At 42.9% G+C, this 21,266-nt stretch overlaps 1 protein-coding gene across 20 annotated transcripts in view; it reads left to right on the plus strand.

Moving 5' to 3' along the window:
• The window catches only part of KALRN (kalirin RhoGEF kinase), a 694,786-nt gene that overhangs the window by 195,497 nt on the left and 478,023 nt on the right, over nt 1-21,266 (plus strand). For all 20 annotated transcript variants that reach the window (XM_030802195.1, XM_030802198.1, XM_030802200.1 and 17 more), the window contains exon 3: nt 3,374-3,488. In XM_030802195.1, coding sequence (XP_030658055.1) covers nt 3,374-3,488 — 115 coding nt within the window. The remainder of the gene's footprint in view (nt 1-3,373; nt 3,489-21,266) is intronic.

The raw sequence follows: 21,266 nt of genomic DNA on the forward strand, positions 1-21,266 counted from the left end.
TCCTCATTGTTTTCCACTGTTCCCAGGGAACCTTATGTTGCTGTGGCACCATCTCTTGTACCCTAGACCTGCATCTCTCACAATGTTTTCCAAGAACAGTTCCACAGGATGATCCTCTACAAAGAAAACGGGGTTCTACTCTCAAAAAAGTTTGGGATATGCTGGACATTGTAGCTCTCTTTCTTGGAGAATTACAATGTCCATTAAAATACATTAACATTTTAAGGCTCTGGGATGTCCTGCAGTAAAGAACTGAATTTTTTTTTAATCTGGCATTTTCCAAACTATAGAATAACCTCATTCCCTAAAAATTTATGTGTCCATGATGTGTATCCATTAACATCTTGCAGATCAATTGTTAAATTGACTTTATCATGGGGTGCCTTATTATTCATCTCTGCTTATTGTCCTCTGTAATTTCAGCATCTATGTCAATTATTGATCAAATCCTATAGCTTCATTGCTGCTCAGCCTCCTTGGTACCAAAGTCCTCCACCTACCTACCATGATTATGCATGTCCAAGATCTTGACCCTTGATATGTCTATCTGTGGTTTTAGTCCCTTACTTTGACCCTTTCTGATATCCTCTTGTCATTTGGGAGAGGATGGATATGAGAGGAATAAAATCAACACCTTTCCCTCTTTTCTGGGATCTCATCATCCAACAGGACATCTCCCACCCTCCCTGGGCATACCACATTTATATGGTGCATTAGCTCCACTCTGCCTTCACTCAGCTTGGAGCTTGGCACAGATACTGTGGCTAAAGCTTTCAACAGAGCTTTCGCTGTGCCCTAGTATCCTGTCAGCAACCCTGAAGCTCATGTCCTACCCAGTCCTACTGTCATTCTCGAGAGAAGTTCTCCAGTGATGGTTTCGTTTCCCTCTCCTCAGTACCCTAAGCCTACCCTGACCTTGGACTGGCTCTTGTCTACTGTTCCACCCAAAGAACCATGTCCCTCAGGCAGGCTGAACTCTTCCCTCTCCATTACCTATCTCCGTTTCCTCCTCTCTCTTGGAGTTCAACAGCCTGCCTCAGAGAGGGGGGTAGCCCCATCTGCTGTGGACTGGACCCCCCCACCCCCACCCTTGTGCCTTCCCTGAGACCTTGCTCCATTGTTGTCCCTACCCTTCCCAGCATAAAGATTCTCTTCCTCTAGGCTCATTCCTCTCCTTTTTTCTATAATCTTCAAAGGTCTCTTCCTTTCTGAATACCACATGGCTTGATCCTGCTGCCTCCTCTTGACTCCTTATCTACACTTCTGGATGTGGGGAATTAGAATTCCCCAGGCTTTCTCTTCTAACCCCTCCTTCCCTGCCATCTGAACTTTCCAAACTTCCTATTCACTATTTATTATATGATTTTAAAGCTCATTCATTAATGGACACTCTGCTTAGGAAGTGGGACCAAGTTTCTCAGGAGTGTCAGACATGGAAAAAAAAAGCAGAAACTTGATTCTGTTTCCTAAGCATAGTGTCCATTAGTGAATGCGCTTTAAAATCATATAATAAATAGTGAATAGGAAGTTTGGAAAGTAGAGTAAAGAAAAAGCGACTATCTTCCAGCCATCTAAAAACCTGCCCGGCCATGATCCTGAATCTCATGTCTCCAAGGCCAGCCCTGGTTCCAGCTTGGGAGGGACAGTGTCAGCCAGCCCTCCAAGCCACCCTTTGCCAGTTGGAGCTATTGTTCCTTGTGGTTCCAAGACTCTACTTGTAAAATGTCCAAGGAAGGTCAGGAAAAAAACAACAGCTATGGTAAAACAAGCAAACAAACAAACTGCCAGAGTGACAATGCTTGGGGTGAGGTCAAGGATAGAGGGGAAGGTTGAGAGTATTGGAGGACCTCCCAGCTTTTGGGAAACCTTCCATTTAATTTTCTCGCTTCCTTTTCCTCATGTGGAAGGCAATGGAGAGATGGTGACCATTTCCAAGGCAGATGAGACAAGGGTGGTTATCACGTCAAAGAACCAGGGCTAGTGGTATGAAAGGTCCAACTCTGAGTTAATCTGTATGAATCTGCCCTGAGTGGGGGTGCTGGGCAGTGGTGGTGGTGCTCAAACACTTTTTCATCAGGGCTGAATCTCACAGTGGCCTTAATCTTGTGTAATCCTTTTCTTTCTGCAGCCTCCTTACTTCCTCCTCAAGGGTATTCTGGATTGATTTTTTGTCAAGCCTCCCCTCTATCTGTGTGGCTTCTGGACCCCTTAACCAGAAGGAAACCTTGTTCGTGAACTCACACTTGGGCGGGATCCCTGGGAGACTCTGCCCTCTCTGTAAGAGATCCTTGTTTTCCAGTATTGGTGAGGTTCGCATCTCTCCACTCTCTTACATTAGATCCCTTTGTGGTCCTACTCTGGGGTATATCCAGTGGCCACCTGAGATGTGGCATGAGGAGTCTGTGATCATGACACAGTGGTTTTCTTTGTGTAATGGCCAGTGCTCTGTAAGGTCATATTACCCTTAACTTTTTTCCTGTTTAACGCCCCTGAGAAACTTGGTTCCACTTCCTAAGCATAGTGTCCATTAATGAATACATTTTAAAATCATGTAATAAATAGTGAATAGGGTATTTGGAAAGTAGAGGAAAGAAAAAGCAACGATCCAAAATCCTGGCCTTCTAATAGCAACAGCAATTGCCATTTTGGTATACTCCTTCCAGTTATTTTAAATGTGATGTTTAGAAAACACTTGTAATCTTAGCATGTACCTATGCATTTGCAGTGATTAAGACCTTGAGCATTCTGATTTCTGATAAGATTCATGTGCTCTTCCAGCAGGAGTGACAGGTGGCACCTCAGGCAGACAGGCAGGGGTGGTTTTTTGGCTGTGTAAAAAATACTTAATGTTTTTTCTATGAATCTAAAAACCTCCCAGTAATGCTATCCTGGGATGGATGCTTTGAGGTCTTCTCACCATAGTAGTCAGCTCATCACAAGCACTCCCACCTCACAGAAGTCTACAAAGAGAAGTAAATTAGAGGTTAAATTTCCAAAGAACATAGCACTTTCTACCAGCTTGTTTTCTCAATAAGAACAGTTATCATCACTTTCATTATCATCTCACATTTGTAGAGAGCTTTACTTTCCCAAGTGCATCCCCATGTGCCAACTCATCAGTTCTTGCAACAGCCCTGTAATGTGCACAGTACTGTTTTCATCTGCCTTCTGCAGATGAGGCACCAGGGAAGCCAAAAGACTTGCCCAGGTCATACGTGCTACCTGCATCTAGACCCCCCCCCACCTTGTCCTAAGCAGTGACCAGATTTCTCTGGATACCCTATTGATCCAGCACTCAGACAGATTCTTTTTCCTCTGTGGCTTTCCTTTCTGACTGGTTTTTAAAACACTCTTCTCTTCCTCCTCCTTGCAGGGGGTCGTGATAAGCGAGGCGGACCCATCTTGACCTTCCCTGCTCGCAGCAATCATGACAGAATAAGACAGGAAGACCTGCGGAAACTCGTGACGTATTTGGCCAGCGTGCCAAGGTAAGGGGAAGGGGAATGGCCTGTAGGGGAGTGGGAGGGGAGCTGGGCTGATGCCAGTTTTGGAAGGAGCCTCCATCCCTGCCAGGGACCCTAGTGGTTTCTGCTCTTCCAGTGGATTCTAACCCTAACTATTCCTGGAACACCATTGTCCGTTGTCTGCCTCATTCCCATTGTTACTGCTGGGACTCATGTGAATGGGGTGGGAGCTGGAAGTGGCAACTCCGGACACTCAACTCTGTATCACTCAGCTAGAGGAAATACTCTATGACACTGATTTAGGTCGTGCATTTTCAGTGGGAGTGATATTGCCCCCAAAGAGAGTGAAAATTGGTTCTTGGGGATAGCAAAAGATTTTTTTTCCATGTATTAAACACAGGTATACATACTCTACCAAGGTACAGTATATGTGTGGTATTAAATTTTCACTGGGTAGGGTCATTAGGGAAAAAGGATCTAAAAAGGCTCCTTCAGGGCCTAGGATGATAATTTTAAAAAGTGTGAGAAACACGGATCTAGGTAGCACTGGGCACAAGGTGGGTGTGGGAGACATGCCAAGGACATAGTTTATGTATTTTGAGAAGGGAGAGAAGAGACCTTCACTTGATCAGAGAACCACAAGATGTGAGAGTTGGGAGAGCCCTGAGGAGCAATCTAGGCAGATACATGTCGTGTCCTGCTTAGGGAAAGGGGCTGACAGGGGATGTGTGTGTTTCACAAGGGTCAGTGGCAGAGCTTGGTCTAGAACTCAACCCTCCTGAGTCCAGCCCCGGTGCTCTCTCACCATCTTTGTTCTTGAGCAGCGACAGCACTGCTGTCTGTCTCTTAGTGGGGCCAAAGCCTGTGAAATGTTTGTTGTGGCAAACAAGAAATGGTTCCTTGGGCTTTCAAAGCCTTCATCTTGTCTCTGTGCATTTTATAGAAGAATTAGTGAATTACAGAGAGGAACTATATATCCAGCTTTGCCTTTGCTGGAAGACCTGGGATAATTTTTGAATGTGCTGATTAAGTTCTTGAAGCAGGTGTTAAGTGAGGCAAGTACTGCATTTCAGAGAGCTAAAGAAGAGATGAATGTAAAGGGATGGTTGGGAGGTGATGGGCAGGTAGTAAAGGGGATTTTAAGAGTAGTCATCACATGCTTGGAAGGATGTTGAATGGAATGGTGAGCCCTGAAGAATTTCAGGCAGAAGACTGTAAACAAATAGATGCTGAATAGTGTCTATTTTCTTTTTTTTTTCTTTATGATATCCACTGGGAACAGAAAAAAGATAAAAGGTCTTAAGCTTCAGTAAAAGGGATTTGGGTTGTATCTGAAGAAGAACTTATAAACTTTGAGTGCATGAGACAATGAATGTAAGGATGAAAGATTTTTTTTCTGGGGGTCATTATACAGAAGAAATACTCTTATCTGTCTCAGAGGCAAGGAGGTAGACTAAATAACTCGTGATTGATATAGGTAATTTAGCAATTTAGCCATCTAGGAGCTAAGCAGTTTTTTAAAGCACTTTTCCTAAGTATGTGACTAACAGGCATAAAACCAAGAATTTTCTGAAGCAATTTACAATAGAAGTTTTCATAGGGACCCGTGATGAACTCTCAGTTCTCTTAAAGACAGAAGAAATTGGGATCCCAGAAGATATAAAGGGTACATTTTTCTTTCCTGCATGTTCATCACATAGCTGCAGCTAACTCATGCTCATCTTTTCTTTAGAATAAAGAGGGAAAGTGTTGGAAGAATACTTTTCTTCATTCTGACTTGTTAAGCAAAGAGTGGGACAAAACAGATTGGAAGCAATTTAAAAAGAAAAGATTTCTGCTGGGGTGAAGGGGAACAAAACCCAAGAGGGGCTGAGAGGAAGGTCGTGAAAAAAGTGGAATAATACATTATCACTGAAGGAACACACAAGATGCAGGCTCTCTGCTTCTCAGAGGGTGGTCACATCATTGCAATCTGCACTCCTGAGAACCGGAAGGCTCTTCACAGGGCAGGCAAGAGCCCTATTGCCAGTGGGAAGAACTGTTCTGTGATGCCTGCTGCCGTGCCTCCTGAGGGACCTGCATTCATGAAGAGTGTAAGTGCCTGGCAGGCCGCAGAGTTTACCTAGTCATGCCCACCAGTCACTTCCTAATTCTGTTGGCTACATGTCACACATAATGGCTGTTGGATGGAATAGGATTGTTCTAAAGAAAGTGAAGTTTCGGGTAGGAAAACTGAATAACTTAGCAGGTCAGATTATATTTGCCACTTTCTTCTGTGTAGCCATGGCTTTGGAAGAGAAAGGGAACAATGAAAATTAACTGTTAGACTCAGTAGATGATACTGATGAGAAGAAATTATTTATCTGGGTCAGATCCAGAATGCTAAAAAGACAGGCTCTTGTTGTTGGAGGTGGATTGTTACAGGCTGGTGTGATCAAGCCTATAGGTGACATTTGATCATTTGATGCTTTTTTTTTTTTTTTGAGGCTGAGTCTCGCTCTATCACCCAGGCTGGAGTGCAGTGACGCAATCTCGGCTCACTGCAACCTCTGCCTCCCAGGTTCAAGTGATTCTTGTGCCTTGGCCTGCCAAGTAGCTGGGATTACAGGCACCTGCCACCACAACTGGCTAATTTTTGTATTTTTATTAGAGACAGGGTTTCACTGTGTTGGCCAGGCTGGTCTCGAACTCCTGACCTCAAGTGATACACCCACCTCAGCCTCCCAAAGTGCTGGGATTACAGCATGAGCCACCTCTCCCGACCAACATTTGCTACTTATTTATTCATGCATTTATTCATTATGTAGTCAACAAGTATTTAGAGCTTCTCTATGCCAGGTAGATTGAGGATTTGTGGTGAGCAGGAACACACATTTTGAGAAATTTAGGGGAAACCTGGGTATTTTCCTACCCAGTGCCAAACCAGTAATAGTAAAAGGCAGCCCAAGATGGGAGTGCATTGTAGCATAGGAGATGAACCAGCCAGCAGAAGACAAACAAATAAGGACAAGTGAGTGGTGAATGAGGATCCTAGAATTTAAGGAACCAGCAAACTTAACAGCCATTTGAGGGACCATTTTAGAATAGATGATTAAACAGATTGTGTTGATAATTTAGAAATGAATAGGAAGAAATAGTCCTACTCTCCTCTCTGTAGGCCAGGCCATATCTGGACCACTGCATTCAACTCTGTAACATTCATCTGGCCAGCTTCATTTTAAGAACTACATAGATCAGTTAGAGTGCTGTCAAGGAAGCAGCACATTAAGGCACCCACAATCCATGTCTCCACAGTTGAAGGAATGAGGGATGTTTGCTGGCAGGCATGAAGATGAAGAAAAAAAAAAAAAGCAATTCCTGACTTCAGGCGAGCTGCCCCAGAAATGAGGGAACAGGCATGGCCTCTGTTGCGTTAATGGGTAGACATTAGAATGAGGAGAAAGAACCTGCTCACATGGAAGCTGTCTAGCAACATTGCTGCTACCTCTGGAGAAAGTGAACTTCCTGTCACCGGAGACCAGATGACCATCTGTTAGGGATGCTGTAGAAAAAGTTCCTCTACTGGGTTTGAGGTGGGCTTAGATAGCTTCTAAGAATCTTTCCTGCCCTGAATTCTAGGTTTCTGTGATATTGGAAAAAACAATGCATCATAAAATCCAGGGCCTCAGAATGAGTATTACCACCCCCACCAATATGCATCTAAGTACTCTTTTCTCAGACTTCCTAAGTAAGTTAAGGTCTGGGATTTCACTTAAGATTTTGTCTATACCTTAAATCCTAAGAGAATTTCTTTTTAGTCCCCTTGAACTCTGGGTGGAAATTTTGGGGCATTACCCAGGACCAAGGATCCTGTTGGGGTGTAACAGCTTGGATCAGTCCTGACTTATTCATTCAGCATATATCTTGGCCTGAGATGAGTCCCTTCATTTTAACTTCTCTATCTTGCTCCTGGTGAGTTTGGGTATCTATCTCCTAGGTCAGTCAGGTTTTCCATCATCTTATTCTGAGGAGTCATAGGTAACAGGGTGGGAAGAAACCTCAAACATCTTCTAATTCAACTTTTCCATAACTCCATCCACTCAGTTCAACAAATATTTACTGAGTGTCTACTATGAGACAAGTTCTGGATAGGAATCTTGGTGAGGTCTTATGTTATCTTTACTGTCATCCACCTACACTTATCTAGCATTTTTTTGTCCTGGTCTGCTATCTGCTTACAGTTACTTGTACGTGAAAGGAGTGGAAAGAAAATACTCAGATGTGATCAGCTGATGAATGTCCCTAGAAATTGAGAGACAGGATAGAAAATCCAGCCTGAGAGTAAACAACTGTCCAGGCCTAGCCCACAGTGTGGATAATCTACCCACTGTGATTATTGAGAGTTGATGAAATGCTTGAAATAGGAATTTCTAAGCACTACATCTAGTAAGGAAATCCTGGGTTGTTTTTATTGCATTGAATTCCTCTTCATCATCACTGTTAGCCTGCTTTGTCACGACCTTCTTTTTGTGACTCCTAAGGGCACCAGTTGATGTATCTGACACTTAATCTGCTCTTAGCAGTACCACTGAGATACTGAGTGTTCTGCCAAGGAATGTGGTTATCATATTGGTGAGGAAAGATGACAAGAAATTAGGATGAGTTATTCTGTAATGTCAATCAAATCAAGGTGCCTTTACTTGTGGGTTATTATTTGATAACATTTGCTCTTGTTCTACAGATTTCAGCAAAAGATAAGTTGGGCTTATGGCCTGCACTGTCTTTGTGCAGCATTACCAGAAAATATGTGTAAGCAGAGAGAACCAGGAAGACAGTTGAAAGAAGAGGGGTAAAAACTGCAAGGATTTCCTCCCTCTATTTTCTGCATGAGAGAGCCTGAGCTATCCAAACTACTGTCATGAAACGTGTTCTGTTGTAAGGGCCTGTTGAGATGTGTTGGCACCTCGCTCTTTGCTCTGGGATCATCAATAAAAGGAGGATGTGGGGAGGAAGGGGAGGAATCAGGTGATGGAAGGACCAGATAATAGGACCAATGAGAACATTTAGGTCACATTGTTTACATTTCCCTAAAACTTACACCTTTTAAAGATCATTGTTGATTTCTTTATCTGTTTTAAATTTAAACCCTATGTATAAACAGTTTGTAATTTCTATGTATAAACAAGATACTTTTTACACACATTTCCAGCAATACCAGTTAGGTGTCCCTGTTGTTGGCTATATGTAACCCCAGCCCTGAAGAGCAAATAGCATTTTACCATGCTGCTAAGAAACATAAAGCCACAGTAGTAACTGCAATTGTTAGTAATCACCTTCCTTAGAGTCATATCAGCTTTTGCAGCAAAGGATGAAGAGGCATCTTAGTCTAGATGGAAGATGCTGAGCTTCGGATCCCAGCTGTACCTTTCTGCAGCCAGGAAACATATGGCCCCTCAACCTAGGTAATTTGGGAAGACTTTAACCAAGAGACAGTTTACAAGGCTGTGGGCAGGGAACAGAGAAACCAGCAAGGTTTGGATCCCTCAGGCATTGCAGGCCTGGAAACAGCACAGAGGGGAAACATTACCACTCCTAAGAGAGAGGAGAGCTTTGTGAGAGGCTGCCTGACAGGAACTGTGGCCTTCAGTGGAAGATGCCACCAACTCATGGTGACTCCATGATGGGAAGCAGGGGAATTGGTACCTTGACCCCACTCTCTTCCCATTCTCTCATCTCCTGTCATCATTGGCTGAATGTACTGAGAAGCCAGATGACAGGGGAGCCCATTGATGTAGTCCATGTAGGTCAACTTCCCAGGGCACTGGGTAGTGGAGAGAAGATACAGAATGGATTCAAGGTGCAAATGGAAGATATTTGGCACAGAAGGAGACTTTGGGCATGCTACTCACCATTTCTGAGTTTAATATTCTAATTTTTATTTTGGGAATACAATGTCTGTCTCATAAGGGTATTGTGAGGAATTATCTAGCAGTCTCTCTCTAGCACCCAGGTGCTCATAATTGTTAGTCTTTCCCCTAAAGGAGGTCAGTAATAGTAATAATGATAATAATAGCAACAAAAATATATATGAACATACATAGATAGCAATATTTGCTACATATGATGGACTAGATGCAGTGTATACAAAGGTTATGAAGCACAATAATAAAGTGAGCACTTGAGAGCCTACCCTCCAATTTGAGAAGCAGAACATCACCTCTATCCTCAATGCTACCTAGGGCTCCTCCCTGTTCTGACTCTCCTACTTCCCCCCAAAATAACACTGCCCTGGGTTTTATGTTTATCCTTCTTTTGCTTTTTGGGAGATATAGTTCAGCACATATTTTCATAAACAATATATTATTTAGTTTTCTTGTTTTTGAGCTTTATAAGAATGGTATTGTACATTATGTAGTTTTCTGTGACTAGCATTTTTGAACTATTGTGATATGCAACAACATGGATGAATCTTTAAACATAACCTAGAGTGAAAAAGAAGCTAAGGTTTTGACTCTGAGAACTCCAAACCAAATTATTAATAGATTAATGCAGTGCTAAAGTGTCTCTTGAGAAGTTTCTCTTAGTTAACTGAAATAAGGAAAATTAATAATGATTACTTTTCTCAGTACTTTAGAATAAATATCATAATTTATATCAATATCAAAGAAAAAAATTCTTTTCAATTTATTAATTATTGGTATTAAGTAAGATAAAGTATATAAAGTCCTTACATAGTGCCAGGTACACAGTAGATTCCATAAACATTAGGTTGCGTCTCCTTCTATGATCTGGGGAAGTCTGGCATGTGCATAATTGTGGGGTAGCACCTTGAGTTAACTGATGAAATAGAGGATTGAACCCAGTGCTCTGGCCTCCCAGCATGTGGAACATACAGCATCACTGTTGAATGGGAGTAGGGAGACTTCAAAAGGGATGTGAGCAGCATTTAGAAGCCCCAAGAGAATTTTGCTGAAAACACAAAGGGGTAGGAGTGGGCCAGGCAGAGGGAAGGGCTCAAAGGAATGCTGGGGGTGGGCAAAGGAAGTGAAGGGGTGTCAGGTTAAGTTCCAGAAACTCAAGATGTAGAAACACATAGTCTTTTGGGAGAATGGCAGAGGATAGGGCAGAGAGGCATGTAGAATTCTGTGGGTCCAGTTCAGGAAGTTAGTTACTAATAGGCAATAAAAAAGCCATTGAAGAGCTTTTCAGCAGGAGAATGACAATTAAAATTGCATTTTAGAAGATTCACTCTGGCAACTGAGTGGAAGAAGAAATGGAAGAGAAGGCTAGGCAATGGGGAAATAGTTCCAATAATGTGGGTCAAAGATAGTAAAAATAACAACTAGCATTTATTAATCAATTCTAGGCACTATTATAAGTATTTTACATGCATTAACTTAATTCTCACAACACTTTGAGAGGGGAATTATCATTATTTCCCTTTTACATATCAGGAAACTGAGACTTACAGAGATGAAGTACTTGCCTACTGGCACACAGTCAGTATGATCTGGAGCCAGATGGTCTAGCATCAGAGCCTAAGCTTTTATCCAGTGAAGAGATGAGGAGGCCAAAGTGAAGGAAGTGGCAGTGGTGGCAGAGTGAGAGGACTGATTTGGGGAGAGTAAGAAGGTGAAATCTGAAGGATGGGCTAAGACTGGGTTTGGAACAGAGGGACAATGGAAGAGGGAGGTAGGGAAGGGTGCCAACACAGAGATCTAACAATGGTGGGCAGGGACCACTATGCTTCAAACTTGCTTTCCTGAAGCTTCTCTTTGGAACCTAAGTGTGAAGGTTGCTGCAGGTGAGAAATACAGGTGGTAACTGCCTCAGTCTTGGGCTTCTGCTGGCCAAGGCAACCATGGTGGCTGTGGATATGCAAGACAACAGGGGTGGTAAGGGTGGTGGTGGTGTGGGGGGTCCTTCACAGTTCCTCCCCCAGGTGTTTGTGTTCAGTTTTAGATGAGTTAACACTCATTTATGCTCATCTGTGGGTGATAGTCAACCATGATTGAGTTACCAAATTATACCAAGAGATGTAGGGAGAAAACAAAAGCACTTAAGACCATAGAAACTATTTAAAGAGATTAATAAAAGACTATCAGTAGCAGGGACCCTGAACTTAATGCCTACATTGGTGGGATAGTCTCTATCATATTCTAGCGATGATCATCTTGTTCATTTTCCTTGAGTCTGAGATGTTTCCTTCACCCACCTGCCTGTCTATTTCTGTATTGGCATTGCTGTGGTGTCAGAAGTACAATTCTGGAATTAGTGCTCAGTTAATGCACATTTTGAGGCTCCTTCATTTCCATGGCCATGCCACCATTGTAGGACTTGGCAGGTCTGTGGGGCCTGCACAGTCCATGTGGGGCTAAGGGGCTATAGGGGCTCATGGAAACACTGTGAACAGGGACAGGTTGTAGGGAGTGGGGAAGAGCTGGCTATCATGCTTCAAATGCGGAGAGACACATTTGTGATTCCCTGGAGAACAATAACTGGAGCAATCAGAGGCGGAAACCACTTGGTCATGAAGTAACTATGAGAAGCAGCCCTGGTTATTCCAGGAACCAGTAAGTGCCTTTAGCGATAAATCAAGGACCCACCCAGCACTGGACAAAAGAATTCCTAATAAGTGAGGGTAGTGAGTCTCCTTCGTATGCATATTCCATGTGTACTCTCAGAAGGGACCTTGGGCATCAGCACTGACTTGGAGTGGAACGATAGCAGAGGAAGAATGGGCTCCAGGGAAAATGCTGACACCTGGAAATTATGCAGGGTATTCCAGTCCAGGAAGAATGAACCCCAGAATCCTCCCCTGTGGGAGGTGAAATGTGCATGCTTGCTAAAAATTTTCTTACCTACAAAATAGGCATAAAGATATTACCAAACACAATGGTAGTGAGGATTTCATGAGATAACACATGTGAAGTGCCTAGCCCATTATTTAGCTCACAGAAGGGGCTGACAACAAGTGGCAGTTTCTTTCCCTTCCCTTGCTTGAAAGTAGGGACCTTGTTTTGTCACTTGTCCTTTATTGTCCCTAGCACTGCTTTTTCAAAGTTAGGGTTAGGGTTATGCTTAAGTTTAGGATTAGAACTAGTAGTGATAGCAGTTACAGCCATAGGTCAGTAACACTTCGCTTCTAATACATAATGAATGAATATATGTGCCTAACAATGTGACAAACTTTTGGCCTATATTTTTAAATTAGAAAGATATTTCTTTTACTGGAGAAAATAAGTGCAGAAAAAATATTTTAAGAGTTTTTTAAAGCTCTTGTAACTGTACCACCTAGAGATAATAACAATATATTGACATATTTCCTTCCTATCTTTTTTTGGAAGTTTGTTTTTTTGAGACAGAGTTTCACTCTTGTCACCCAGGCTGGAGTGCAATGGCATGATCTCGGCTCCCTGCAACCTCTGCCTCCTTGGTTCAAGCAATCCTCCTGCCTCAGCCTCACGAGTAGCTGGGATTACAAGTGCCCACCACACATCCAGCTAATTTTTGTATTTTTAGTAGAGATGGGGTTTCACTATGTTGGGCAGGCTGGTCTGGAACTCCTGACCTCAAGTGATCCACCCACCTCAGCCTCCCAAAGTGCTAGGATTACAGGCATGAGCCACCAATTGGACTATATTGTTTCTTCAGTTGTGCTGCTTGCTTTATTCCAGTTAGCATTATACTTTAGGAATATTTTCATAACATTAAAAACTTTTCATGTGTAATAGTGTGTCTTGGGATGCATCATATTTAATTAACCCTATCACTAGACATCTAAGTCATTTCCAAAAGTTCAGTGTTGTAAGTAACCCTCAGTAAAAATCTTTTTATATAAACTTTTCTATCTTAAGTGGTTTCTTCGAGATATATCTGTAGCAATCATGGACTTTTTTAGTTTTTACATACATAATTTATTTTTTTGCTTTTTAAAAATTGATACATAATGTACATATTTATAGGGTGCATATGATATTTTGATAGATGTATACAATGTGTGGTGATCAAATCAGAGGCATTGAGATTTCCATCATCTCAGAAATTTATCATTTTTTTTTGTTGGACACATTCCAAATCTTCTCTTATAGCCATTTTGAAATATATTATAAATTATTGTTAACTACAGTCACTCTACTGTGCTATCAAACACTAGATCTTATTCCTTCTATGTAACTGTATTTTTGTACCCATTAATCACCCTCTTATTCCTTTTCCCTTCTCTTCCCAGCCTCTGGTAATCATCATTGTATTTACTACCTCTGTGAGTTGTTTTTTTCTGGCTCCCACATGTGAGTGAGAACATGCAATATTTGCCTTTCTGTACCTGGCTTATTTCACTGAACATAATGTCCTTCAGTTCCGTCCATGTTGCTGCAAATGATAAGATTTCATTCTGTTTATGGCTGAAGAGTACTCTGTTATGTATTTATGTCACATTTTCTTTATCCATTCATCTGTTGATGGACACTAAGGTTGATTCCATGTCTTGGCTATTGTGAATAGTACTGCAGTAAACATGGGAATGCAGGTATCTTTTTGATACACAGATTTCCTTTCTTTTGGCTGCATACCCAGCAGTGGGATTGCTGGATCATACAGTAATTTTGTATTTATTTTTTTGAGAAACCTCTGTACTGTTTTCCGTAGTTGCTGTACTAACTTACATTCCCACCAACAGTGTATGAGTGTTTCCCTTTCTCTGCATCCTCCTCAGCATCTGTTATTTTCTGTTTTTTTTTTTTAATAGCCATTCTAACTGAGGTGAGATGATATCTTATTGTGGTTTTGATTTGCATTTCACTGATGATTAGTGATGTTGAGTATTTTTTTCATGTACCTGTTGGCTATTTTGTATATCCTCTTTTGAGAAATGTCTATTTGGATCTTTTGCCCATGTTTTAATCAGGTTACTTATTTTATGAACCTTTTTTTAAAGCTGGTGGGACAACTCACCAAATTTATTTCCGAATTTATCAATTTATACTCCCAGTATGACTTGCAATATTTGTCTTTCTGTGCCTGTCTTATTTCTCTTAACATAGTGTCCTTCAGTTCCATCCATGGTCATGCAAATGACAAGATCTCATTCTTTTTATTGGCTGACTAGTACACCATTATGATTTCCTTTCTTTTGGCCATATACCTAGACATGGGATCACTAGATCATATGGTAGTTTTATTTTTACTTTTTGAGAAACCTCCATACTGTTTTCCAATGAGATTTCCTATTCTTTGCATTTCCCTAAATTTATTTGCTCACCATTGCCCAGGCACCACTGTGCAAATATTCTTATCACCGTCATCAATGACCCCAGCTTAGGGCCATATATTGTATACCTAAACCTTATCCTGACTTTGGAAAGACTAAAGGGATTGGTCATAGGGCCTGCTCTGTGGGGTCTCCAGGCAAGGATTCCTTTTACTTTCCTAAACTAATATGGCCCCTTAACAGGGAGCACACATTAAAGTTAGGATCTGATATGAAATCTAAAAAGGGCTTACTTGTTTTTTTTTTTTGCCCTTGGTGATTCTTTAGTTTTGCCTCTGGATGTGTTTCAGCTCCTTGGCTGGTTGTGTAGTCAGTTCTGGCATGGCTTAAAGTGGTTAACCTTTTTTGTGTTTATCGGAACTGGTGTCTTTATCTGCCTTTTATGGAGAAAGGCCTTTCTGGGCAGCAATGTTGAATGAGCCTGGAAAGCCTAGGTGTGGTCATTTAATTTCTCTTTTAGGCTACTGTAGTCTATGGCTCACCAAGAGCAGGCTGATTAGGAAGCTGAAGTGTCTGGTGTCACCTTGATTAGGTCAACTTCAATGTCAGGTGAAATAAGATCCAATGCATTCAGGTGTTTCTGGAGTTTGTGGTGGGTAATCAGGATGAGTTAAATTTAGCTGGGATTCATTTGGCTGGAATATTGAAAATAAGAGAGTTCCTTGAATATAGATGCTGGAGAGACAGCCTAGCATCGGGGGAAAAGGATGCGTTTTTCAGTTACTGGGATCCAGGTTTGGGGCTGTTTCTCTTTTCCCCATTACATATCATTTTCACTATGTTTTCTATTTCTCTCTTTACTTACCATTGGTTAAGTCTGATTATGTGCCCTTCACTGATGTTTGGGGTTGAGTATACTTTCAGGCATATATTTGATACTGACACTCTATGTTATGACACTTCAGCTTTGTAGAGACTGCATTTATTGTACACTCTTCTGGCAGTTTAGGTGCGCTGCCACCAAGTGGTAGAGTACCTGAGCTCAGCTGCCCAAGAAGACATAGATGGGTTTTGTCAGAGGCTCCAGTGGTTCTATTCTGGTTCTCTCCTCATTAAATCTGGGATTTTCCAAGCTTTACTGTTTAAAATTTTATTAAAACACTGAAATTTAAGCAACCAATAAGCAAGGATTAGTCTTCCTCAACTACAAGTGAGTTTGATACAATCTTTCTCAAAGAACTGTAGTAAATGATAGATAAAATAATGTTTGTGAAAATGTTTCACCTGCTATGTAATAATTGCCAGTTGAAACTGGGAATTTTATGATAATGCTATTTTGGGGAAATAAATAGTGTGGTGTTTCTATAATAATTCTTTTTTAAATAAAATCAAATAAAAAAAAACTAAAACACTAACCAAAAACATTCCTGTTGGTTTTGCCTTCATCTTTGGTAGATTTGAAGTTGCAGTGCCCCAAGCAAACTTATCTCTCGGAGCTCCCACTCTCCCCCTGACCCTTTTCATCAGCCACAAACATTGAAGATAAAACATTGAAGATAATTTGTCTTTTCAGACCTTCCTTTCCAGACAATATTTTCTTTCTCTCAACATGGAAGATGAGTACAAGAAAAACAACACTATCTAGGGTTTTTGTTGCAGAAAATTTAACTTGGGTGTAGGCACTCATCAGTTGCAGAAGATTTCTGTACCAGTTTGCCTCTGTCACTTGTATTGAAAAAAAAAAAGTCTCCCCCTCGCCTTCTCCACCCCATCTCATGTTTTCTTAGATTGCTTTAGAAAAAAAGATTTATTCAGAATTTTGTTCTCAAAAGTCCAGCATTACCTAAACAAAACAAGTGATTTGAACAGCATTTAAAGATTTTTGAATCTAGAAAACTCATATAATTTTTGGGGGTGAGTCCCATCCCTTCTATGAGATCTGAGTGTCCTGAGAAAAACCACACAGCTTTCTCTCTGATAAGTGGTGAACCTCTTGCAGGTTGGAATGGTTGGTTTTGTTTCTTGCCCCTGAGGATGTGGAGCACTACCTTGCAAATTGGCTGAATTCAATTAGACTGGAGGCTCCCCAAGGAAAAAGGAGAGGGCTTCATCCCCCATACTCCTTAGGGCCAATGCCAGGATCTCTATTTCAGACATGAAGTACCTGAGGCCAGACTGAGGTTTCCTTCAGGAGGTTCTCTTTCCTCTGTCCAGGGCTGTGACCACAGGGGGTGCCCAGGCCAGAGGTGGGTGGACTGGCACTGTGGCAGAGAGGGGGGCACAGCCTTCTGCCAGGGGACGGAGCATGGAGGTACCTGCGAGGGAACTAGCAGTGGACTCAGTCTCACCAAGGAGGTATATTCTTGTTACTAAATTAAGCAAGTATGACAGCCAGCCCCATTTCTCCTGGAACTTAGATGGGAGCACTTTGTCAGCCACGGTGACTCAGCAAGGACGAATGTTTTTCTGGATAATTTACTGACGCAATTCAAGCATGTGTCCTGATGGCCCTGGCCCCTCTTTCCTTTTCTCTCAGAGCCTCCTTCCTCTCTGCATTCCCCATTTGTTCTAGGTCAAGTGAGGACCAGCCTTGGTTTTGAGAGCTACTAAAAAACTCTAAAATCAGTACATTTTTCTCCCTTGCATCTCCCAGACTGTTCTGTCCCGAGCTGGAATTTTATCTGTTTCCATCGCTAGTAATGCATGTGCCAGGTTTTGGCTTGGTGCCTGAGACAAGGTCTGAACCTTGTCCTGTGATGCACTCCACCCTGGCTCCCTACACAGGAAGAGAATGTCCTGGATCTCCAGACCATAAGCTGTTTTCCTTTGCAGGAAATTCAGGCTTCACCCTCAATGGCTGAAGAGAAACTCCCTGTTTTGGACTTGGAGGAAAGCAAGACCATTCCTCACCCTCTTGCAGCTCTGACTATGAAGGAGTGCTCCATTGGGAAGATTGCACATTGGTTCAGATTTAATTCTATGGATGCACAGGACAATTGTTTAGTTCTTACATACACACCAACTCAGAGGGAATGGTCAAATGATCTTTTGGCTGAATTTGCAGATTAATGGGGTGGGGAATGGGGTGGGGACCCAGTTCTTGCCTTCAGGAGGTTTGTGGTCTGGTTAAGGTTTCAGGATCCACAGGAAAAGACAAAAACTGAAAGCTTCCAAGGCAGCAGCCACAAAAGCATGTCAGTTAAATGGATGTAATCAGACATAATTTACTGGTGGTAAAAATCTGACCTGGATTGTAAAGGAAATAGATGAATTGGAATTCTGGAGCTTAAAGGCAGGAAGAAGCTGTAGAGGTCTGCCAGGCCAACTCTTTCTTTTAAAAAGAGTAGAATGCTGTCTAGAGGGGTCCAGTCATGGGCCCAGAGTCCTCCAGCTGGCTAGAGTACCAGTCCGGAGCTTGCTGCAATCAAACAGACACTGCCCCCTAACATAGACCCTGCCTGTGGGACAGCAGGGTCCCCAGAGCAGCATGCACAGGATAAGGACCTCTATGAAGTCATATGTGGAGGGATTCTTCCACCCTATATGTGAGCTTCCTGAGTCTCTGAGCTAGTTATGCATGGGGGCAGCCTAGTTTATTCTGATTTGGAGCAAAGACCTGGAGCCCTTGGTCCCCCCTGTTCCATTTCAAGATCCAAACATGCATACTTCCACCTCCCACAGGGCTCCCCTGACTCCAGCTCTTTGACCTCCCTTGTAATTCCCAGGTTCCCACTAGTGTCTGAGCCATCACAAGGTTTTTCCTCCATGTAAACCATGGGGATCTCATCAGTCCCCTCTGCCAGGGCAACCCTGGCTGGGTGTCAGAGGGAAGGCAGGCTAGCTAGAGGGTAACAACTGCCTGCCCTGCAGGAAATAGAGCTCCTGCACTGGTTGGTAAAACCCAGTGGGCATGGCCTAGCGGGGTGGCTTTGTGTGGGGTGTTGCATTGTGTGTTGGTGGGGATGGTTGTGCATGTGTCTGTGTGCTGCAGGCAAAGAGCACTGGGCTTTCAAGAATGTGACTGCTACTTAAGGAGAAAGAGGAGGAGGGAAGGAGAAGAGGTGTGTGCAAGCCACAGCAAGGGCTGTTTCCTGGAGGAAACATGTGGTTTATTAATGAAGATTCCACCTGGCCTGCCAGGAAACCAGAGCCCAGCTGGAGAGTGAGTGGGGGTTCCTGTGAGAGGGCAGGGAGAGGTGGGGGTGTGGCAAGAGAATGAGGAGTGGTGATGGCATGGTAGTAGGCCAAGCCTAGGAGAGTTGCTGCTCTGTCTCCTGGCCAGGTCAGAGGCAGCACCTGAGTGGGAGGCAGCCCATGGCTTCACTGTTGCCACTTCTCTTGAGTCCCCTCAGCTCTCTTCTCTTACTGAGGCACTGTGCTTAGACAGGTCACAGTCTTTGTTGCTCACCGGTATATGTGCTATGATCATAATGACATTTTTTAAAAGTTAAAAGATGAATTGTTTTTCATGTAGCCTGACTATGGGGGAGTTGGGGGCGGGGAAGAAGGAGAGGGTAGAGAAGGCCAGAGGAGAGTACCCTGGGGCTTGTCTGAGGAGGGCTGCGGAAAATGGGAGGGCTATGTGGGTTTTGGTTTCCAGTTCTTTCTTTCCATGTAGTGCTTTGGTTTCCATTTCATTTCTGCTGCATGTTCTGAATGGCCCAGAAGGAAGGGATGAACAGCTCTGTGAGAGAGGGTGGGAAATAGGGCAGGAAGCTGCTGTCCTGAAATGGATGTCAGTTTCCATCCCACTCCCATCTGAACCTACCCCTTTGCCACCTTCTCTCCCTAGCCAGCTAGACCAGACTCTAGGAGCAACGGTTCTTGTGCTTTCACAGTTTTCATGTCTTCTCTTGGCTAAGAGTAGCTCCTTCCAAACAAACGCTGTGCCCCCAAGCCACTCTGATTCAGAAAGTGGGTCTCTTCCTTTGGTGAACAGGAGTTGTGTTTCAGAGCCTGTAAGGCTGTAAAATGACCTTACTGATTGACAAATACATCAGGGTTTATGCAGCTGCCTCATGCTGGTCCCTTTAAGGTGTACATCCTTTGGAAGACTGCGTGCATTTGCCCAATCCTGCTGTCACCCCCGCCATTCCTGGAGCTCTCTTTGGGAGCTCCCTTCAGCTGTGGTATGCTCTTTTGACTATTTGCAGCATGGCATGGCAAGTCTTTGCTTTTTTTGTTGTTGTTGTTGGTTTGTTTTTTGTTTGTTTGTTTTTTTGAGACAGGGTCTGGCTCTGTTGCCCAGGTTGGAGTGCAGTCGTGCAATTTGGCTTACTGCAACCTCTACCTTCTGGGCTCAAGCTATCCTCCCACCTCAGCCTCCCTAGTAGCTGGGACTACAGGCATGCGCCACCTTGCCTGGCTAATTTTGGCATTTTTTTGTAGAGACATGGTTCCGCCATCTTGCCCAGGCTGGTCTCGAACTCCTGAGTTCAAGCAATTCGCCTGTCTCAGCCTTCCAAAGTGCTGGGATTACAGACGTGAGCCACTGTCTTTGTTCTTTTTGAGAAGACTTGATGTTTAGAATATTTTGTTTAAAGGCAGCATTGAAGACAAGTTGATATGTGGTTGCAGAGATCCCACTGAGTGATTTTAGGCCTCTGGACCTGTCACTTTATGGCTATACCTGAGAATGTTGGGTGTGACCTTGGGACCTGAGTCTGTGTTGTTGAATACTTTACCACACCCTGCCTGGAAGAGAAAAAGAGAAACCGCCACATCCTTGTTCCAATTGTTTGCAGTGAGAGGTCTTTTTGTTTTTGTTTTGTTTTGTTTTGTTTTTTAATAGTATTATTTGTGTAGAATTAGGTAGCAGACTTTAAAAAGGTGGAAACTGTCAACCTTCCTCATTGGTCTCCAGTTAGGGTTTCCCTGGGACTCTGATGGGCAAGAGTTGGGCTTGCCTCTGGCACACTTGAGGGTGAGAAACTGACAAGGAGTAGTTCCTAGACCTAGAAATAGGCAAACAAATCTCTACAACTTTACCTTCAGTGGTACTTAACCATGGCTGCACATTAGAATCACCAGGGGGAACTTTTAAAAATGATCGAGTCCAACCCCAGACCAATTAATCAGAATCTCTTCACTTTATAGACCTGGAGTAAGGCAGTTGACAGTTAGATGCCTGGTCCAAATGGCTAAGATATCCAGCCGACTGTGTGACCTAAAGCAAGTCACTTCCCACCTCTGAAACTTGCTACCCTCAGTTCTAACAGGAGGAGCTAGCAAGAATAAGCATGAATGTTTCCTCAAGATCAAGTGTTCTATGCATCTATGAGGCAAGAGAGCATGGCAGTTTTATGCACAGATACTGAGTCAAACCACTTTATGGAGGAGGGATTGAAACTTAGATTTAGGATAAGATACTGCCTTTGCACCACCCCACTGTCCCGACCAGCCCTGGCATCACAAATCAGATGTGCAGAGGCAAAAGATGTGTTGTTAAATGGATAGAAAAGACACTAACTCTTTGGAATAATAACCTGGGAAAGAGGCCAGAGGGTGACTTCCAGTACAAACAACAACAAAAACCTCTGGGTGAATTAATGTAGATCCTGAGGAGGTCTTTTGGCAGCTGGATTACAGCTTGACAGAAAGACAGCTGGTGG

Source organism: Nomascus leucogenys, chromosome 21 (genome assembly GCF_006542625.1).
Source record: "Nomascus leucogenys isolate Asia chromosome 21, Asia_NLE_v1, whole genome shotgun sequence".
Lineage (NCBI taxonomy): Eukaryota > Metazoa > Chordata > Mammalia > Primates > Hylobatidae > Nomascus > Nomascus leucogenys.